This window comes from Ahaetulla prasina, chromosome 15 (assembly GCF_028640845.1).
Source record: "Ahaetulla prasina isolate Xishuangbanna chromosome 15, ASM2864084v1, whole genome shotgun sequence".
Taxonomy (NCBI): domain Eukaryota; kingdom Metazoa; phylum Chordata; class Lepidosauria; order Squamata; family Colubridae; genus Ahaetulla; species Ahaetulla prasina.
Window position 1 is genome coordinate 14,857,181 of NC_080553.1, and position 21,292 is coordinate 14,878,472.

Consider the following 21,292-nt stretch of genomic DNA (forward strand, 5'->3'; position numbering starts at 1 on the left):
GTAACTTTTTTTTATCCGTTGTCCCGCAGGCTGGTGGAGGAACTGCCGTTGGACGTGCTGAGGCAGAGGGAGTCGAAATGGCTGGACATGCTGAACAACTGGGACAAGTGGATGGCGAAAAAGCACAAGAAGGCAAGTCCACAACTCTGAAAGCGTCGCGCAACCACGGCCACCCTTCCTCCCCTCTCCTCTGGGGCGCCCCGGATTGCTTGTCTGGGTCTTCATCCTTGCTCTGTCTCAGAGCAGAACCGGTAGTTTAAAAAAAAAATTGAAACTCACCGTGTGTGTGTGTGTGTGTTTCAGCCATGCCTCTCATGCGTGCCCCTTCTCTCCTTTGCCAGATCCGCCTGAGGTGTCAGAAAGGAATTCCACCTTCTCTACGTGGCCGGGCGTGGCAGTACCTGTCAGGGGGCAAAGTCAAGCTGGATCAGAACACCGGCAGGTTTGATGTAAGAGGAATGAACGAAAAGAAGACGGGGAAAAGTTTCGGCATCCTATCCTATCCTATCCCTCTACTCCATTCCATTCCATTCCATATTTTCTATTCTATTCTATTCTATTCTATTCTCCTTTTCTTCCTTCCTTCTATTCTATTCTATTCATCCCATCCCATCCCATCCCATCCTATCCCTCTACTCCATTCTATTCCATATTTTCTATTCTATTCTATTCTATTCTATTCTATTCTATTCTATTCTGTTCTATTCTATTCTATTCTTCCTTCTTCCCTCCTTCTCTTCTCTTCTCTTCTCTTCTCTTCTCTTCTCTTCTCTTCTCTCCCATCCCATCCCATCCCATCGCATCCCATCCCATCATATCCTATCCCTCTACTCCATTCCATTCCATATTTTCTATTCTATTCTATTCTTTTCTATTCTATTCTATTCTCCTTCTTTTCTTCCTTCTTCCTTCTTTCTTCCTTCTTCTATCCTATCCTATCCTATCCTATCCTATCCTATCCTATCCTATCCTATCCTATCCTATCCTATCCTATCCTATCCTATCCTATCCTATCCTATCCTCCTTCCCTCCTTCTATTCTATTCCATTCCATTCCATTCCATTCCATTCCATTCCATTCCATTCCTTCCTTCCTTCCTTCCTTCCTTCCTTCCTTCTTCCTTCCTTCCTTCCTTCCTTCCTTCCTTCCTTCCTTCCTTCCTTTCTTTCCTATCCTATCCTATCCTATCCTATCCTATCCTATCCTATCCTATCCTATCCTATCCTATTCTAATTTTCCTTCCTTCTTCCCTCCTTCTCTTCTCTTCTCTTCTACCCTACCCTACCCTACCCTACACTACACTACACTATACTACACTATACTATTCTATTTGTTCTGTACTTTCCTGCCCTAAAATTTTAGTAGTGTTTTACTTACTTTTTATCAATGTTTTCCTTCCCATGCCTAATGTTTTAATGCTCTTAATCATTAAATACTTTCCTACTGTTATTTATGGCACGGTAGGCCTCCCAGAGTCGTTTGAGAGTGAGAAGGGCAGCCCATAAATTGAATAAACGGATAAATAAAGCACTTATTTGGGTTTGCAGGAGCTGGACATGGCTGTAGGGGAGCCCAAATGGCTGGACGTGATTGAGCGAGATCTCCACCGCCAGTTTCCGTTCCACGAAATGTTTGCTGCTCGAGGAGGCCACGGGTAAGTGGCTCTGCCCACCCCCTCCCTGCCTTTTGGGTTACTGCAGGTGGTCCTTTCCACTCTAGCATCGTGGCCTCTTCTTGAGACCACAGGGCTGTGGCTGGACCTTGAGCTTTTCTGTCTGCGTGGCAGACGGCTGTCCAAGCTGCAACTGACTCCAGCATGATGCGGCAAACATAGAGCTGTCTGTGTTCCTTCCTTCCTTCCTTCCTCCCTCCCTCCCTCCCTCCCATCACCTTCCTTCCTCCCTTTCTTCTCTTTCCTTCCTTCTTTTCTTTTCTTTTCCTTTCCTTTCCTTTTCTTTCCTTTAGTTCTTTCCTCCTCCTCCTCCCTTTCCCATCTCCTTCCTTCCTTCCTTCCTTCCTTCCTTCCTTCCTTCCTTCCTTCCTTCCTTCCTTCCCTTCCTCCCTCCCTCCAGTCTCCTTCCTTCTTCTCTTTCCTCCTTTCCTTTCCTTTCCTTCTTCCCCCTCCTTCTCTCCCATTCCCATCTCCTTCCTCCCTCTCTCCCTCCCATTACTATCCTCTCCCTCCCTCCCTCCCTCCCTCCCTCCAATCTTCTTCCTTCTTCTCTTTCCTCCTTTCCTTTCCTTTCCTTTCCTTTCCTTTCCTTTCCTCTTTCACTTCTTTCCCCTCCTCCCATTCCCATCTCCTTCCTCCTTCCTCCCTCCCTCCCTCCCATTCTCATCTCCTTCCTTCCTCCCTCCCTCCAATCTCCTTCTTCCCATTACTATCCCTTCCTTCCTTCCTTCCTCCCTCCCTCCAATCTTCTTTCTTCTTCTCTTTCCTCCTTTCCTTTCCTTTCCTTCTTTCCCCCTCCCTCCCTCCCATTCCCATCTCCTTTTCCTCCTCCTCCTCCCTCCCTCCCATTCCCATCTCCTTCCTCCTTCCTCCCTCCTCCTCCCATTCTCATCTCCTTCCTTCCTCCCTCCCTCCAATCTCCTTCTTCCCATTACTATCCCCTTCCTTCCTTCCTTCCTCCCTCCCTCCCTCCAATCTTCTTTCTTCTTCTCTTTCCTCCTTTCCTTTCCTTTCCTTCTTTCCCCCTCCCTCCCTCCCATTCTCATCTCCTTCCTTCCTTCCTTCCTCCCTCCCTCCAATCTCCTTCTTCCTGCCTTCCTTGATGGTGTCCTTTAACCTGGGGCAATCCAGGACAGATAAAAGAGAGACGGCTTTGCCCAGCTTATAATCAAGCACTGGAAATGACAAGCCGAAGGTTTAGAAAGCAACTTATGCAAATTCATGGCTGCTCAGCCTATCCGGGGTTGCTAATCTCCTTCCCAAGACCGGAGGCACCAAGTCTTTTAGTGTCCGTTTTAGAAAGGCCAAGTGAAGGTGTGCGATTGTGTCCCTAGTGTCTTGGTTCAAATTGTTGCTTAACAAAATAACAGAGTTGGAAGGGACCTTGGAGATCTTCTAGTCCAGCTTCCTGCTCAAGACAGGAGACCTTATACATCCTGTTCAAATAGCTCTCTCCACTTTTTTAAAAAAAACTTCCAGTGTTGGACACCCACAACTTCTAGAGGCAAGCAGTTCCACCTGTTAATTGTTCTCACTGTTAGGAAATTTCTCCTTAGTTCTAAGTTGCTTCTTTCCTTGATGAGTTTCCACCCATTGCTTCTTGTCCTGCCCTCAGGTGCTTTGGAGAATAGCTTGACTGCCTCTTCTTTGTGGCAACCCCTGAGATATTGGAAGACTACTATCATGTCTCCCCTAGTCCTTCTTTTTATTAAACTAGACAGACCCAATTTCTCAACCGTTCTTCATATGTTTTAGCCTCCAGTCCCCTAATCTTCTTTGTTGCTCTTCTCTGCACTCTTTCTAGAGTCTCAACATCTTTTTTACATCATGGCGACCAAAACTGGATGCCGTATTCCAAGGGTGGCCTTACCGAGGCATTATAAAGTGGTATTAACACTTCAAGTGATCTTGATTCTATCCCTCTGTTGATGCAGCCTAGGATTACGTTGGCTTTTTGGAGTCAAATTGTTATTCCCTCCCCTGTGTTTTCTTGTTGTCTGCTTGTTCCGGATTTTAGATTTGTTTATATTGTCTGTTTGTTATTATATGGCTTTGTTCGTTTTTGTTTTTCCTCTTCTTTTTGATTCATTGTGTGTTTATGCAGTCACCATGTCAAAGCAACCTTAGAAATCCTTAGATGATAGATAGATAGATAGATGATAGATGGATAGATAGATAGATGATAAATAGATAGATAGATAGATAGATAGACAGACAGACAGACAGACAGACAGAGAAAGAAAAGAAAGAAAAAGAAAGAGAAAAAGAAAGAAAGATACGGTAGTTAGATAGATAGATAGATAGATAGATAGATAGATAGATAGATAGATAGAGTATTTAGAAAGAAAGAAAAAGAAAAAGAAAGAAAGATACGATAGATAGACAGACAGACAAATAAATAAACAGGGATGGAAACATGTGTTCAGGCAATGTGCAAGCCCATGACACTGTTGAACTGAAGGGAAAGTTTTTTTGGTTCCCTGTGGTGGAACATTTGATCCTGCAATTGGATTCTGATGGATGGGAAGTTGTTCTGAGCCAGGCTTTGTCCAGCTCCGATCAATGCTCCTTTTGTGAGAGGCGTCTTTGAGGCAAGCTTGACCTCATCCCAAGTTTGTGAGTGGAATGGGCTTCATTCTCTCAAAAGGGAATTTGCGGGGCGGCTGCATGGCTTGAACCCAGAACTTCCCAAGCTGGCCAATTACTTTAAATGGTGAGACCCAGTGGTGAAATCTGAACCGGTTTACTACCGGTTCACTAGCTGCGCATGCGTGCCACGCACCAAATGCAAGGGCCGCACGCCAAAAGGAGGCATGGGGTAAGTAGAATAGCTGGGGTGGGTGGGGTGATCAGCTGTGGCGCGCGATCTTTTTTTTTTATACTTTTAAAAGCATTTTAAAATTTAATTTAAAAAAAAAAGGCGCCGACAATCATGTGGCTCAGCTGTGATCGTCAGAGTCTTTTTTTTTTAACCTTTTAAAAGCATTTTTTTTTTACAACCTATTCGGCCGAATCGATCGAATAGGTTGTAAAAGTCTCTGGAGTCTGAGGAGGACGAAAAGCGGGCCTTCTGAGCCCATCGGAAGTTGGGAAACGAGCCATTTCTGGCCTCCAGGAGGTGGGGGGGCAGGGGAGGATGTTTTCACCCTCCCCAGGCTCCAAGAAAGGCTCTGGAGCCTGGGGAAGGGAAGTCTAGAAATGGGTTATTTCCGGCCTCTGGAGGCTTCAGGGAGGCCTGCTAGGCCCAAAACAGGGCACGGGGTGTGTGTGTCGTGTGCGCATGTACAGAGAGCGTGTGTGTGTGGGGGTGTTCGTGTGCGCATGCACAGCGTGAGGGGGTTGTGCGATGCGTGGGGGAGGTATTGAATTATGGGTGGGGACATGTGAGGAAAAAAAGATTCACCATCCCTGGTATAAGGCCTCCTTGCCTTGAGCACGGGGTAGGACTAGAAGACCTCTTGAGGTCCCTTCCAGCCCTAGGGAGTCTTCTGTTCCTCACCAACTCTTTTAATTTTTACTTGAGTTCGATTAACACTTCATTTCGTTGTACGAGGTGCCATGACGACGAAGTCAACTGAACTGAAAACAGTCTGAACTCAGCTCGTGAATGATTTTCCCTCGTTTCTCTTCAATAAATTTGTTTTGTTGTGTCTTCTCCCCTCAACAGGCAACAAGATTTATTCCGGGTCCTGAAAGCTTATACTCTGTATCGGCCGGAGGAAGGATATTGCCAGGCCCAGGCTCCGATTGCCGCCGTGCTCTTGATGCACATGCCAGCCGAGGTGCGTTCAAATTCCTCTTAACGGACGCTTCCCTCTGGAGTTGGCCGGGTTCTTCCTGTTGCTCTCCGGAGGCTGCTTCCTCTGGCTCAGCTAGTCTATAATCCATATATCCAGTAGTCGTTCTCTCCGTGGAGGGTAAAAATAGCCGGGACTGGATTTCCTGCTGTAAAAATAAACATCGCTGGAGTGGGTCTCCTGCTTGAGCAGGGGGTTGGACTAGACGACCTCCAAGGTTCCTTCCAACTCTACTGTCCTGTCCTGTCCCCTCCTCTCCCCTTCCCTCTCTTTCCTTCCTTCCTTCCTCCCTCCCTCCTCTCCTCTCCTCTCCTTTCCTCTCTTTCCTTCCTTCCTCCTGTCCTCTCCTTCCTCTTGTCACCTCCTCTCTTTCCTTCCTCCTCTCCTCTTTCCTTCCTCCTCTCCTCTCCTTCCTCCTCCTCTCCTTCCTTCTTCTCCTTCCTCCTTCCTCCTCTGCTCTCCTCTCTCCGTCCTCCTCTCCTCTCCTCTCTTTCCTTCCTCCTCTCCTCTTCTCTCTTTTCTTCCTCCTCTCCTCTTCTCTCTTTCCTTCCTTCCTCCTCTCTTTCCTTCCTCCTCTTCTCTCTTTCCTTCCTCTCCTCTTTCCTTCCTTCCTCCTCTCTCTCTTCCTTCCTCCTCTCTCTTCTTCCTCCTCTCTTTCCTTCCTCCTCTCCTCCTTCCTTCCTCTCCTCTCCTCTCCTCCTCTCTCCTCCTCTCCTCCTTCCTCCTCTCCTCTTTCCTTCTTTCCTCCTGTTCTCTCCTTCCTCTTGTCCTGTCCTCTCTTCCTTCCTCCTCTCCTCTTTCCTTCCTCCTCTCCTCTCCTCCTTCCTCTCCTCTTCTCTCTTTCCTTCCTTCTTCTTCTCCTCTCCTCTCCTTCCTCCTCTGCTCTCCTTCCTCCTCTGCTCTCCTCTCTTTCCTTCCTCCTCTCCTCTCCTCTCTTTTCCTCTCCTCTCCTCCCTTCCTTCCTCCTCTCCTCTCCTCTCCTTCCTCCTCTCGGCTCCTCTCCTTGACTCTACTCTACCCTATCCACAGTCGTCCTCAACTTAGAACCACAGCTGAGCTCAGCATTTGCATTGTTAAGGGAAGTTAGACTTACCACTTAGTTGAAGTCAACGCATCTTCAAGTTGTCAAGTTTGAGAATCACTCTCTTTCCTCTCCCCTTCTTCAGGACAAACTTAATTATGTTGGGCTAATAATATTTTCTTCTCTCTCTCTCTCTCTGTCTTTAGCAAGCTTTCTGGTGTCTTGTGCAAATATGTGAGAAATACCTTCCTGGCTACTACAGCGAGAAGCTGGTGAGTGTTTCCTTTAGATCAGGGGTCTCCCATCTTGGCAGCTTTTAGACTTGTGGACTTCAAATCCCAGAATTCCCTAACAACAAAGTCCCACCGGTCTTAAAGTTGCCAAGTTGAGAGACCCCTGCTCTGGACCCTGATGGAGGTCTGCCGGTTTCAGGAGAGCAAGGAAACAGTGCAGCCCCAAGGAAGGAAGAATGGGTTGTGTCAGACCTGCCCCAACGTGATCCCATAGCAAAGGAAGACCCTCGACTCCATTTGTAGTGAAAGGCATACTTTTTACTAAAAGCCAAGTGGAATACAATATAGCAAAGCCGGAACTGAAGTTCGCGCGCCAAAATTATCCGGTTAACTTTCCCCATCCAGTTCCTCTCCTCCCCTGGCCCCGTATTGTCCAATGATAATTTGAGTAACCTATAAAAGAGAAGAGTTGTAGCTCAGGGTTGAAATGAGGGGGTCCTTGGTTCTCTCTGAGCGTGCTTGTTTTCCTGCAGACGTTTCATGACCCTAACTAGGCAACATCATCAGGGCTAGTACCATTTTTGAGCAAACTGCCTTGCTTGTTTCTCCTAGGTTTACGACCTTGAGGCCTTGCCTCTCGCTTCTTCCCGTCAACGCCATTAGTTTCACTTTCCCCTCCGATCCGGCTCCCTCCCAGCCACCCACCCATAGTTCATGGCAGGCAGACAGCTAGCGAATGCGGACCAGTGGCCGAGGGACAGCCAGCCCTCCTGCTCAGCCTGACCCCAAGACCTCCTCTCTTTCCTTCCCCGCAGGAGGCCATCCAGTTGGATGGCGAGATACTCTTCTCTCTGCTCCAGAGGGTCTCCCCGCTGGCTTACAAGCATCTCAGCAAGCAGAAGATCGACCCCATCTTGTACATGACGGAGTGGTTCATGTGTGCCTTCTCCAGGACCCTGCCCTGGAGTTCCGTGCTGAGGGTCTGGGATATGTTCTTCTGCGAAGGTACTGGTGCTGTCTCTTCTGCTCTTTGTGGTGGTGGTGTGGGGGCTACGTGTGCCGGCCACATTTGGGGGGATACCTCTGGAGGAGGTTGCTCCTTGCCGTTCTGCACGGGAGTCATGGCATCTGGAAGGCCGTAATGAGACTGTTGTGGTCTGTTGGCCACCGGCCCCTCCAGCAGCCGAGGAGGAGGAGGAGGAGGTGGAGGTGGGGTCAGCAGCAAGGCAACCTGAGAGCTCCAAAGGGGAAGGGGAATAGAGCTGGCAGAGAGAGAGAGAGAGAGAGAGGCGGAGCTTGGGCTGTCCGTCAGCCCTCAGATGGAGAGTCAACAGCCACCAGGTGTTGAGGTGGCTGATGAGGAAGAAGAGGAACAGCTGGGTCCAGTGCCTGATGCGCAGAAAGCAGAGGAGAGGAGAACAGTGGAAATCTATGGGCCGGTCCTCGGGACGGAAGAGCCACCGCTGCTAGCGAAGCCCTACCCTAGCCCTGGGGATAAAAAGGCAGGGGGCGGAGATGAATAGACAGCTCCTTGCCAGACAGACTTGTTAGCCTGCGGGGCTGCCGGCGTTCCTAATAAAGGAATCTTTTGAGTTCACTTCAGAGGGTTTGTCGGAGCTGGGTCAGAACACTAAACAAGTAGGTTTGCTATTTGGAGGAATAAACAAATTTTCTGATATCCCACGAGGCTTTGCATCGGGACGTCAAGGTCTTTGCTCTTCAATTTGTTTGAAATTACCACTGCGCTGAGAAAAGCGACTTAGCAACCAAACCTCCCACTTCTGACCACCTCCCTGCAATCACTCGATCCATATTCAGAAGCTCGGCAACTGGTGTGTACTTGTGACTGTTGCAATGTCTTGGCGGGGTGGTGGTGGGGGAGGCTGTCCCGTGATCCTCCCTTGTGACCTTCTGGCGAGCAGAGTCCATGCAGGAAAGCCGGATTCACTTAACAACCGTGCTTACCAACTTAAAAACGGCAACGATTGCCTTAACGGCGGGGACAAGAAAGGTCGTAAGACTGGGAGAGGGGGGGAAACTTACCTGAACAACCGACTCGTTTAGCAAGATAAATTTTGGGCTCCGTTGTGGTTATAAGACGAGAACTGCTTTAGCTTCAGTCTCGGCTCCTGTGATGATCTCACCCCTTCATCTCAACCATCCTCCTGCTTAGCGGGATAGAAGTCTTCCGGAACGCCCCACCTCTTGTCTCTAGGTGTCCCAGAGACGCAAGTTGTCTCCTCTGCCAATCTTCCCCTCCCTGAACTCAGCTGCTGTCCTGGGTGTCCAGAAAAGATTCCAGTGGGTTGTGACACTGCCCCAGGGGTGAAATGCTCCCGGTTCGGCCCAGTTCGGCGATTGTGGTAGCTGATGGCGGCAGGTGGTTCAGAGAACCGGTAGCAAAAAATCCCTGGCTCCCCACCCACCCACCCACCCATCCGATGTCCAGACGATCACTTCCCCACTTGCCGCTTCTTTTAAAAAAATGCTTTTAAAAGATTTTTTTTTTAAAAAAAGAGGTTCTGACGATCTCAGCTGAGCTGCCTAATTGTCAGAGCCTTTTTTTTTTACTTTTAAAAGCATTTTTTTTACAACCTCTGGCTGAATAGGTTGTAAAAAATGCTTTTAAAAGTAAAAAAAAAAAGATTCTGACGATCGCAGCTGAGCTACCTAATCGTCAGAGCCTTTTTTTTTTTTTACTTTTAAAAGCATTTTTTTTTACAACCTCTTCGGCTGAATAGGTTGTAAAAAAAATGCTTTTAAAAGTAAAAAAAAAAAAAGATCGTATGCCACAGCTGATCACCCGCCCATCCCTGCGCGCTGTTCTACTTACCCCATGCCTCCTTTCAGCATGCGCCGCGCGCACGCACCGAACCTCACATTTGGTGCGCACTGCGCATGCGCAGCCAGCGAACCAGTAGTAAACCGGTTCAGATTTCACCACGCCCTACCTCTTGTCTCCAAGGTTGTCTCCTCTGCCGATCCTCCCCTCCATGAGCTCAGCTGCTGTCCTGAGTGCCCAGACAGATTCCAATAGTTGTGACTCTGCCCTTCTTAGTGGCAGTGCTGGCTTTTTCCCTCTGCCCAGCTGGTCGCGCTCAGACACGTATTTATTTATTTATTTATTTATTTATTTAATCACATTTGTATACCGCCCTATCTCCCGAGAGACTCAGGGCGGTTTACAGCCTAATAAAAACATACATATGAATACAAAATAAAACACCAATTTAAAAAACTTATTAAATAAGGCCGAATATTAAAAATTACAATAAAAATAATAAAACCCTATTAAAACCAAATTAAAATTTAAAAATTCTAGTCCAGTCCTGCGCAAATAAATAGATGTGTCTTAAGCTCGCGGCGAAAGGTTCGAAGGTCGGAAAGTTGACGAAGACCTGGGGGAAGTTCGTTCCAGAGGGTGGGAGCCCCCACAGAAAAGGCCCTCCCCCTGGGTGTCGCCAGTCGGCACTGCCTGGCTGACGGCACCCTGAGGAGTCCCTCTCTGTGAGAGCGCACGGGTCGGTGGGAGGCAATCGGTGGCAGCAGACGGTCCCGTAAGTATCCCGGCCCAATGCCATGGAGCGCTTTGAAGATAGTTACCAAAACCTTGAAGCGCACCCGAAAGGCTACAGGTAGCCAGTGCAGTCTGCGCAGGAGAGGTGTCACATGGGAGCCACGAGGGGCTCCCTCTATCACCCGCGCAGCCGCATTCTGGACTAACTGGAGCCTCCGGGTGCTCTTCAAGGGGAGCCCCATGTAGAGAGCATTGCAGTAATCCAGACGAATGTCACGAGAGCATAAGTGACCGTGCATAGGGCATCATCCCGGTCTAGAAAGTAAATCCCTGGGAGCTGCAAAAATCTAGGTCAGCAAAGCATTGATGATGCTATGGGGGCTCCGACTTGAGCAGGCAAGCAGGAAGTTTTGGGGCAGCGGCTTCACGCCGCTTGGCTGCCCCCTGGTGGATGGCGTTGCAATTGCAGTTTTCAAACAGAATAACAGGAGCTGGAAGGGACCTTGGAGGCCTTCTAGTCCAACCCCCTGCCCAGGCAGGAAACCCTACATCATCTCAGTCAGATGGCTATCCAACATTTTCTTAAAAATTTCCAGTGTTGGAGCATTCACAACTTCTGCAGGCAAGTCGTTCCACTTATTAATTGTTCTAACTGTCAGGAAATTTCTCCTTAGTTCTAAGCTGCTTCTCTCCTTGATTAGTTTCCACCCATTGCTTCTTGTCCTGCCCTCAGGTGCTTTGGAGAATAGCTTGACTCCCTCTTCTTTGGGGCAACCCCTGAGATATTGGAACACTGCTCTCATGTCTCCCCTAGTCCTTCTTTTTATTAAACTAGACATACCGAGTTCCTGCAATCGTTCTTCATATGTTTTAGCCTCCAGTCCCCTAATCATCTTGGTTGCTCTTCTCTGCACTCTTTCCAGAGTCTCCACATCTTTTTTACATTGTGGCGACCAAAACTGGATGCAATATTCCAAGTGTGGCCTTACCAAGGCCTTATAAAGTGGCACTAACACTTCACGTGATCTTGATTCTATCCCTCTGTTTATGCAGCCCAGAACTGTGATAAATAAATGAGGTGGCCTTCGCCGACTGTTTTGTTCAGGCAAGGATATGACATCCTTCAGTACAGAGATCTCTACTCAAGAGCAACTCATGGCTGGAAGCCATCTTCTAGATTTGTTGAGTGGCCCACCCAATCATTTTTTTACAGATTAACAAAGTTGGAAGGGACTTTGTAGGTCATCTAGTCCAATCCCCCACCCAAGTAGGAGACCCTACCCCATTTCTGACAAATGGCAGTCCAGTCTCTTTTTGAAGGCTTCCAGTGATGAAGCTCCCATCACTTCCGAAGGCAACTTCGGTTCCATGGATTGATTGTTCTCACTGTCAGAAAGTTCCTCCTTATTTCTAGCTTGAATCTCTCCTTGGTCAATTTCCATCCATTATTCCTTGTCTGGCCTTTGGGTGCTTTGGAAAATAGCTTGACACACACACACCCCTCCTCTCTGTGGCAGCCCCTCAAATACTGAAAGATTGCTATCATGTCTCCCCTGGTCCTTCTCTTCACTAGACTTGCCGTCCCCAGTTCCTGCAACCATTCATCGTATATTTTAGAATAGAATAGAATAGAATAGAATTTTATTGGCCAAGTGTGATTGGACACACAAGGAATTTGTCTTGGTGCATATGCTCTCAGTGTACATAAAAGAAAAGATACGTTCATCAAGGTACAACATTTACAACACAATTGATGATCAATATATCAATATAAATCATAAGGATTGCCAGCAACAAGTTATAGTCATACAGTCATAAGTGGAAAGAGATTGGTGATGGGAACTATGAAACGATTAATAGTAGTGCAGATTCAGTAAATAGTCTGACAGTGTTGAGGGAATTATTTGTTTAGCAGAGTGATGGCCTTCGGGAAAAAACTGTTCTTGTGTCTAGTTGTTCTGGTGTGCAGTGCTCTATAGCGTCGTTTTGAGGGTAGGAGTTGAAACAGTTTATGTCCAGGATGCGAGGGATCTGCAAATATTTTCCCAGCCCTCTTTTTGACTCGTGCAGTATACAGGTCCTCAATGGAAGGCAGGTTGGTAGCAATTATTTTTTCTGCAGTTCTAATTATCCTCTGAAGTCTGTGTTTTTCTTGTTGGGTTGCAGAACCGAACCAGACAGTTATAGAGGTGCAAATGACAGACTCAATAATTCCTCTGTAGAATTGGATTAGCCTCTGGTCCCCTCATCATCTTTGACCTTGGAAATCTCCTAGGCCGACCCCCTGCTCAGACAAATGGCAGTTCACTTTCTTCTTAAAAATCTCCAGCGATGGAGCACCCACAACTTCTGGTGGCCAGCTGTTCCACTGGTTAATTGTCCTCACTGTTAGGAAGTTTCTCCTTAATTCCAGGTTGCTTCTCTCCTTGATTAGTTTCCATCCATTGCTTCTTGTCCTGCCTTCCTAGGTGCTTTGGAGAATAGCTTGACCCCCACTGGGCATTTAAGAATCTTCTTTTGATTCTTAAATGCCCAGCAGGGGGCTGGGAATCCATGTGATTCACGTCATAACTTCAAACGGTCATTAAATGACCGGTCATAAATCAAGCAATTTGTACTGCAGCTTGCTGGCTCCTGACCCCAGCCCTGTGAGGAACGCAAGATGTTCCAGGATCAACGTAGATAGAGATAAAGATCTAAGAGAGGAACCTGAAGGCAACCCAACAAGAAAGACACAGACTTCAGAGGATAATTAGAACTGCAGAAAAAATAATTGCTACCAACCTGCCTTCCATTGAGGACCTGTATACTGCACGAATCAAGAAGAGGGCCGTGAAAATATTTACAGATCCCTCACATCCAGGACATAAACTGTTTCAACGCCTACCCTCAAAACGACGCTATAGAGCACTGCACACCAGAACAACTAGACACAAGAACAGTTTTTTCCCGAAGGCCATCACTCTGCTAAACAAATAATTCCCTCAACACTGTCAGACTATTTACTGAATCTGCACTACTATTAATCTTCTCATCGTTCCCATCACCAATCTCTTTCCACTTATGACTGTATGACTATAACTTGTTGCTGGCAATCCTTATGATTTATATTGATATATTGATCATCAATTGTGTTGTAAATGTTGTACTTTGATGAAGGTATCTTGTCTTTTATGTACACTGAGAGCATATGCACCAAAGACAAATTCCTTGTGTGTCCAATCACACTTGGCCAATAAAAAATTCTATTCTATTCTATTCTATTAAACTACTGAAGCGGGCAAGGGATGATGGATAGATGATTTTTCTTTTTTTTAATGTTGTTCTAATTTGCTTCTCCCTTTCTATCTCTCTCTCTTCTTTCTCAAAGGCAAAAAACAAAAAATGCTTTTAAAACAAAAGTCTCTGACAATCAGGCAACTCAGCTGGGATCTCCAGAGCCTTTTTTTAAAGCATTTTTTTTTTTACCGAAGGCTCTGACGATCAGGCAACTGAGCTGGGATTGTCGGAGCCTTTTAAAAGCATTTTTTTCTACAACCTCTTCAACCGAAGAGGTTGTAGAAAAAAATGCTTTTAAAAGTTTAAAAAAAAAAGTTGGCCACGCCCACCCAGTCACATTACACCCCCCCCCAACAAGCCACGCCCGCAGAACCGGTAGTAACCAATTTTACCTTTCACCCCTGTGTAATTACTTTTCAATTCTCGTCCTCTTCTCACAGGCGTCAAGATCATTTTCAGAGTGGGCCTCGTCCTCCTGAAATATACCCTGGGTTCCTCGGAGAAGCTGAGATCCTGCCAAGGGCAGTACGAGACGATGGAGCGGCTGAGGGCCCTGAACCCTAAAATCATGCAAGAGACATTCCTTGTGCAAGAGGTAAAACCGGTTCAGCCGGATGCTCTGCTATATGTTCTGCTGTAGGCAGGCAGACGTCAGGTGCAGACAGCCAGGAGCTGGGATAGGGTGTGTGTTTGTGTGTGTCTGTTTGTGTGTGTGTGTACATATGTATGTCTTCGGCTGAAAAAATGCTTTTAAAAGTAAAAAAAAAAGGCTCAGATGATCGCGCGGCTCAGCTGGGATTGTCAGAATTCTTTTTTTCCTCGAACCCGAAGAGGTTGTAAAAAAAAAATGCTTTCAAAAGGTTCTGGCGATCAGGCAACTCAGCTGGGATCGTCAGGACACTTTAAAAAATATCTCTGGACCAATGGTGAAATCCAAATATTTTTTTTTCTACTGGTTCTGTGGGCGTGGCTTGGTGGGCGTGGTGTGGCTTGGTGGGCGTGGCGGGAAGGATACTGCAAAATCCCCATTTCCTCCCTACTCCTGGGAGAAAGTCTCCATTCCAACCCCACTTTAGGACCAGCCAGAGATGGTATTTGCCAGTTCTCTGAACTACTCAATATATCCGCTGCCGGTTCTCCAGAACCTGTCAGAACCTGCTGGATTTCACCCCTGATATACATATACAGGTAGGTAGGTAAGTAGGTAGGTAGGTAGGTAGGTAGGTAGGTAGGTAGGTAGATAGGTAGATAGATAGATAGATAGATAGATAGATAGATAGATAGATAGATAGATAGATAGATAGATAGATAGATAGATAGATAGATAGATAGATAAAAGTGGCCAAGTGTGATTGGACACACAAGGAATTTGTCTTTGGGGCACATGCTCTCAGTGTACATAAAAATAAAAGATACATTCATCAAGAATCATAAGGTACAACACTTAATGATAGTCATAGGATACAAATAAGCAATCGAATCCTACTAGGAAACAATATAAATCGTAAGGATACAAGCAACAATTTACAGTCATGCAGCCATAAGTGGAAGGAGATGAGTGATAGGAACGATGAGAAGATTAATAGTAATAGTCGTGCAGACTTAGTAACTAGTTTGACAGTGTTGAGGGAATTATTTGTTTAGCAGGAATTATTGGTTTAGCAGAGTGATGGCGTTCGGGAAAAAACTGTTTTTGTTTCTAGTTGTTCTGGTGTGCAGTGCTCTATAGCGTCGTTTTGCGGGTAGGAGTTGGAACAATTTATGTCCAGGATGTGAGGGATCTGTAAATATTTTCCCAGCCCTCTTTTTGACTCGTGCAGTATACAGGTCCTCAATGGAAGGCAGGTTGGTAGCCATTGTTTTTTTCATACACACATACACACACAGAGTATATCACAGAAGTGAGTTACACCATCCCCTCACATTTTGTAAATATTTAAGCATATCTTTTCATGTGACAACACTGAAGAAACGACACTTGGCTGCAGTGTAAAGTAGTGAGTGTACAGTTTGTATAACCGTGTAAATGTGCGGTCCCCTCAAAATTAACGCAACACACAGCCATTGTGTAATGAAGTTGTGGCTGCTCCATCAAGGGAGGTTTTTAGGAAAAGACTGGACAGCCAACTGTCTGAAATATCATAGGGTCTCCTGCTTGAGCAGGGGGGTTGGACCAGAAGACCTCTAAGGTCTCTTCCAGCCTTAGGATTCTATGATTCTAAATTATTAGAAGAATAGGGTACTGGACAAATTTTGGGAGGCCGAAGAAAGCTTGGGGTGGATAGATTAGATTTAGATTTAGATTTATTAGATTTTTATACCGCCCTTCTCCTGAAGGACTCAGGGTGGTTCACAGCCAGAATAAAACAATAATTATGTACACAATAAAAACAATAATTAAAAAACTTATTGAATATCAGGCCAAAATTAAAACCATTAAAACCCTATAAAATTTACATCAAAATATTAAAAGCTACTAAAAATTTCTATGCCAGTCCTGCGCAAATAAATAGGTATGTCTTCGGACCGGCGGAAGGTCCGAAGGTCAGGCAGTTGTCGGAGTCCTGGGGGAAGTTCGTTCCAGAGGGTGGGAGCCCCCACAGAGAAGGCCCTTCCCCTGGGGGCCGCCAGCCGACATTGCTTGGCGGACGGCACCCTGAGGTTATTTATATGCTGGCATCAGTGCTTCTGGTGTCTGTCCAGGTTTGGGGGAACCACCTGGACGCTCACCTATTCTTTTTGTTCCTCCTAGGTCATAGAGTTGCCAGTGACGGAGCGCCACATCGAGCGTGAGCACCTGATCCAGCTGAAGAAGTGGAAGGAGACCCACGGAGAGCTGCAATGCAAGTCCCCTCCCCGTTTCCACGGCGCCAAGGCGATCAGGGACTCTGAGCCGTACCCCCACAGAGCCTTGGAGCCCTCGCCTTCCATCATCCTGCCCCCCGGTGCCGCCCTCTCCCCCAAGGGCCGCAAGAGCAAGTCGCGGAAGGGCGTCCCCAAAGGGGCGGTAACCACGGGCAACCAAGCCAACGGCCCTATCCCGGAAGAAAACGGATCTTTGCTGGAGCCGGACTCTTCCCTTCTCCATCAGTCCAAGGAGAGCCTTAGTTCTCGGGAAAGCGAGGACACCTACCTGTAGGGGTGGGGATTGCACTTTCCAGATCTCTCTCTCTCTCTCTTTCTCTCTCACAAACACATACACACACACACACTCCTCTCCCAGGCCAAACAGACCAGACTGTACCAGTGAAATACCCTCGATAGGAAAATTTGCAGCTGGGTTTGTAAGGAGGAGAGAGCGATTTGTCGGCGGGCAGGTGGGTAAGTATTAGGCCTTCCGATGGCCGAAGGAAGGAATTCCGTATGTCTTTGGCACCCCCTGGTTGGAAAGGGCTAGTGCCTCTCCCGCCCCCTGCTCAGGTGGGTGGGTGGGTGGGGGAGACGTTCTGGAGGCTGGGAGGCACTGAGGTGTCCCCCGCCTCTTGATTTGGGGGGAAGAAGTTAGATTGGCCGGAATCACACAGGTATCGAAACATAGGAAAGGGATGTGGCTACCCATCGACCACTAAATTGAGGTTGGCTCAGCCTCAATGTTTTCTGATAGGAATAAAATGGAGGTCGTCCCCGTGAACTCTGACCCTGCCCTCCTCACCCTCGGTGGGCCGAAGTGCAAAAACTCCTTGAAGTTTGTCCCAGGAGGGGCTGCGTCCCATCTTCCATGCATGCAATTGCCTTCGCCCTCGAGTCTTTACAGCCCTCTCCCCCTCAAGAGACACAAGAGCAAGTCGCGGAAGGGCGCCCCCAAAGGACCGGTAATCATGGGCAACCAAGGCAATGGCCCTATCCCTGAAGAAAATCACCATTTGCTGCAGCCCGACTCTTCCCTTCTCCATCAGTCCAAGGAGAGCCTTAGTTCCCGGGAGAACGAGGACACCTACCTGTAGGCATGGGGATTGCACTTTCCAGATCACACACACACCCTCTCCCAGGCCACACAGACGTGACTGTACCAGTGGGAGACCCTTGATCGGAGAAGCTGCTAGGCTTCTCTCCCCAATGCTACTACCTCTCTCTCTCTCTGTTTCTCTCTCGACCCCTCTCTGGCGATCTCCATAAGCCTACAACCGGCTCTTGTCGCAACCAAACCAAGTGGGGGGAGCTGTAGTCCCTCTGGAACTTCCCAACGAAAGGGACGCTCCCCTTGGCGCCCCGATTAGGGGGGGAGCTCTTAAGTTGAGCGGACATTGTTCGGCGGGGACCCTAACTCCCTGCGTTCTGTCTCGTTGCGCAGGAAGAATTTGACTTGGCTGTCCTGTTCTTCCTCCCACCTGCGCGGCCTGCCGTCGGCCATTCCCGCTAGCAGAGACGGCGTATCCCAAGACGCGAATGCTTCTCCTCGCGGACTGCTAAAAAGTCAGCGCGCTAAAAGGGAATCCTTTCCCGCTTAGCCTTGCTGTCTTGTCTTGTGACCAAATTCCCACATATGCTGTACGGACCAGAAATGCTGAATTTCCCCCCCCGGGGTTCCGGACCAGAAGGAAACGCTGGCCGATGAAAATCCGATTTTGGCAAGCGGTTTCGGATGCTAGTCTTCTCGTCGCTGTGATTTTTCCTCTTTTAAACAAACACTCCGTTTTCCAGTGTTGATTATTATTATTATTATTTTGTCCCACCCACCTCTCTTCAGCCAAGACGGCGACAAACTGAGTTGACTCTCGTTTTGTTGTGCGCAACATCCTCCCCCCGGAGTTAAAACCGAGTTGCTTGGAGCGACCTAACCTCTGACTCCATCTCTCCATGATATTAAGGAATCCCTAAAAATGACAGCTTCAGATAGTGGGGAAAAATACTAATGTCTGGAGTTTTTTTTTTAAGCTTCTTGCTATCTGGCTTTCCGTTTTCGGTATTCCCCCAGGCAACAACAAAAAAAGAATTCAATTTTTGCAGGAAGCAAAGTCAGGTTGATGGGAGCTTCGGTGGTTTATTAAGGAGATGCAGGAAGACGTTTCTTCCCTTGCCCCCCAACTGCCCCCTCCCCTTTTGTGTGGCATAAACTTGGTTTGCTAGGAGAGGCACCAAGGAACACTTTTAAAACAAACAAACAAACAAGTTTCTTGGCAGAAACAAACATTTGTTTGCACGGAACAGATATGCTACTTTCTTGTTTCCTTCTCCTGCACCAGATTATGGCTGATGGGTGGAATTTGTGTATGTGGATTATTATTATTATTTTTTAAAAATCAGTTGCTGAAACTGTTTTGTACAAGAGGCGAAATAAACCAGAATTATGTCAATCTTGTGTGCGATTTGACTTGGGATGCCCAGGGGGGTGGGGGGAGAGGGAGGAAAAGAGTGTCAGTTTTGGGGAGACCCAAATGAGGAAGGATCCAACAAGACAGACACAGGCTTCAGAGGATCATTAGAACTGCAGGAAAAAGAAAACCAATGGCTACCAATCTGCCTTCCATTGAGGACCTGTATACTGCAAGAGTCAAAAAGAGGGCTGGGAAAATATTTACAGACCCCTCGCATCCTGGACATAAACTGTTTCAACTCCTACCCTCAAAATGACGCTATAGAGCACTGCACACCAGAACAACTAGACACAAGAACAGTTTTTTCCCGAAGGCCATCACTCTGCTAAACAAATAATTCCCTCAACACTGTCAAACTATCTACTAAATCTGCACTATTATTAATCTTCTCATCGTTCCCATCACCCATCTCTTTCCACTTATGACTGTATGACTGTAACTTTGTTGCTTGTATCCTTATGATTTATATTGATATTGTTTCCTGATTGCTTATTTGTACCCTATGACTATCATTAAGTGTGGTACCTTAATGATTCTTGATAAACGTATCTCTTATGTACACTGAGAGCATCTGCACCAAGACAAATTCCTTGTGTGTCCAATCACACTTGGCCAATTAAAAAAAACAAAAACTTCTGGCCCCTTTTCTAATTGAATTGAATAGAATTCTTTTATCAAATCAAATCATACCAGGGAACAATATAAATCGTAAGGATACAGCAACAGGTTACAGTCACAAGTGGGAGGAGTTGGGTGATGGGAACAATTAATAGTAATGCAGACTTAGTAGCTAGTTTGACAGTGTTGTGGGAATTAGTTGCTTAGCAGAGTGATGGCGTTCGGGGGAAAAATTATCCTTGTATCTAGTTGTTCTAGTTGATTGTCTAGTTGATCGAAAGGTCGGCAGCTTGGCAGTTCGAATCCCTAGTGCTGCCATGTAACGGGGTGAGCTCCCGTTACTTGTCCCAGCTTCTGCCAACCTAGCAATTTTGAAAGCACGTGAAAATGCAAATAGAAAAAATAGGGACCACCTTTGGTGGGAAGGGAACAGCGTTCCATGTGCCTTTGGCATTGAGTCATGCCGGCCACATGGCCACGGAGACGTCTTCGGACAGCGCTGGCTCTTCAGCTTTGAAACGGAGATGAGCAGCGCCCCCCAGAGTCGGGAATGACTAGCACCTATGTGTGAGGGGAATCTTTACCTTTACCTGGTTGTTCTGGTGTGCAGTGCTCTATATTGTCATTTTGAGGGTAGGAGTTGAAACAATTTATGTCCAGGATGTGAGCAAAGCTGGCTGAGGAACTCTGGGAGTTGAAGTCCACAAGTCTTAAAAGAGCCAAGTTTGCAGACCCCCTGGTCTAGGGTCTCCTGCTTGAGCAGGGGGCTGGACTAGAAGACCTCCAAGGTCCTTTCCAGCTCTATTCTGAATCTGGGCTGGTTCAGTTTCTCTCCCCTCCTCCCCACCCCTTAAATTGCCACAACCGACTATACTGATTCCACTTAAGATTTTGTGTTATTGCTGTGACTCAGATTAGCTGTTATGCCCTTCCAGCACTTTGGGCTTTTTTATTGGTTGGGGGAGATGTGGTTGATCTTGGCATGCTGTGCCAGTTGGCGCCGTTTCTCTCGACCCTATTTTCTTAGCAAGGTCAGTGATCAAGATTGTCTCTGCGTGCAGCCTTGGCTGTTATCTTCCCCCTCCGTTGGTTGTCCGTAGCCTTTTACCCGAAAGAATCCCGAGCTGCTTTTATGGCCTTCTTCCCATCTGTAGGAAACCTCACTCTGCCCTTGGCTGGAACGCTATCTCGAGTTCTTTTTGGCATTGCAATCTCTCAGTTGCTGGGCTGCGTTTTGCAGCTGGCTGGCAAAGCGCCATGGGTCAGAGGGCCTTTTCGAAGATAAAAGAACGCTGTTGAGATTTGGGGCTTGTCTTGTTTGTCGGTCTCTCCAAGGATCGCTAGCGCCAAACTCCCATCGAGGTTTCGATTTTCAGCCAAAGACTCAAGGACAAAACTCAATGTTTATTGAAAGCCATCACAGGCATGCTACATTCCCCGAGTGTTTTCCAGCCAGTGACTGGGAAAGTTTGGGCTTTGTAGTCCAATCTGCCCCATGGGCTTTGTGGCGTGTCTCAGGAAAAGTTCTTGGTTGGTTGTCTAAAATCTGAAGCGAGGCAACTATACTGCTGGGTTTTTTTTGTGTGTTTTTTTTTCATATAGAAATTTTTTATTGGTTTTAAAAACAAACAAAAAGCTAAGTGCCAAAAAGCTAAAAAAAAATTCTGGCAGCAAATTAGAATAGAATAGAATAGAATAGAATAGAATAGAATAGAATAGAATAGAATAGAATAGAATAGAATAGAATAGAATAGAATAGAATAGAATAGAATAGAATAGAATAGAATAGAATGGAATGGAATGGAATGGAATGGAATAGAATAGAATAGAATAGAATAGA

General features: G+C 46.9%; 1 protein-coding gene across 1 annotated transcript in view; it reads left to right on the plus strand.

Moving 5' to 3' along the window:
• Nucleotides 1–18,813, plus strand: part of TBC1D10A (TBC1 domain family member 10A) — a 35,664-nt gene extending 16,851 nt beyond the window's left edge. The window contains exons 2-9 of the mRNA XM_058158314.1: nt 30–132; nt 342–449; nt 1,548–1,654; nt 5,340–5,454; nt 6,697–6,762; nt 7,539–7,728; nt 13,960–14,114; nt 16,272–18,813. Of these exons, the coding sequence (XP_058014297.1) occupies nt 30–132; nt 342–449; nt 1,548–1,654; nt 5,340–5,454; nt 6,697–6,762; nt 7,539–7,728; nt 13,960–14,114; nt 16,272–16,658 (1,231 nt within the window). The 3' untranslated portion in view covers nt 16,659–18,813. The remainder of the gene's footprint in view (nt 1–29; nt 133–341; nt 450–1,547; nt 1,655–5,339; nt 5,455–6,696; nt 6,763–7,538; nt 7,729–13,959; nt 14,115–16,271) is intronic.
• The last annotated feature ends 2,479 nt before the right edge of the window (nt 18,814–21,292 follow it).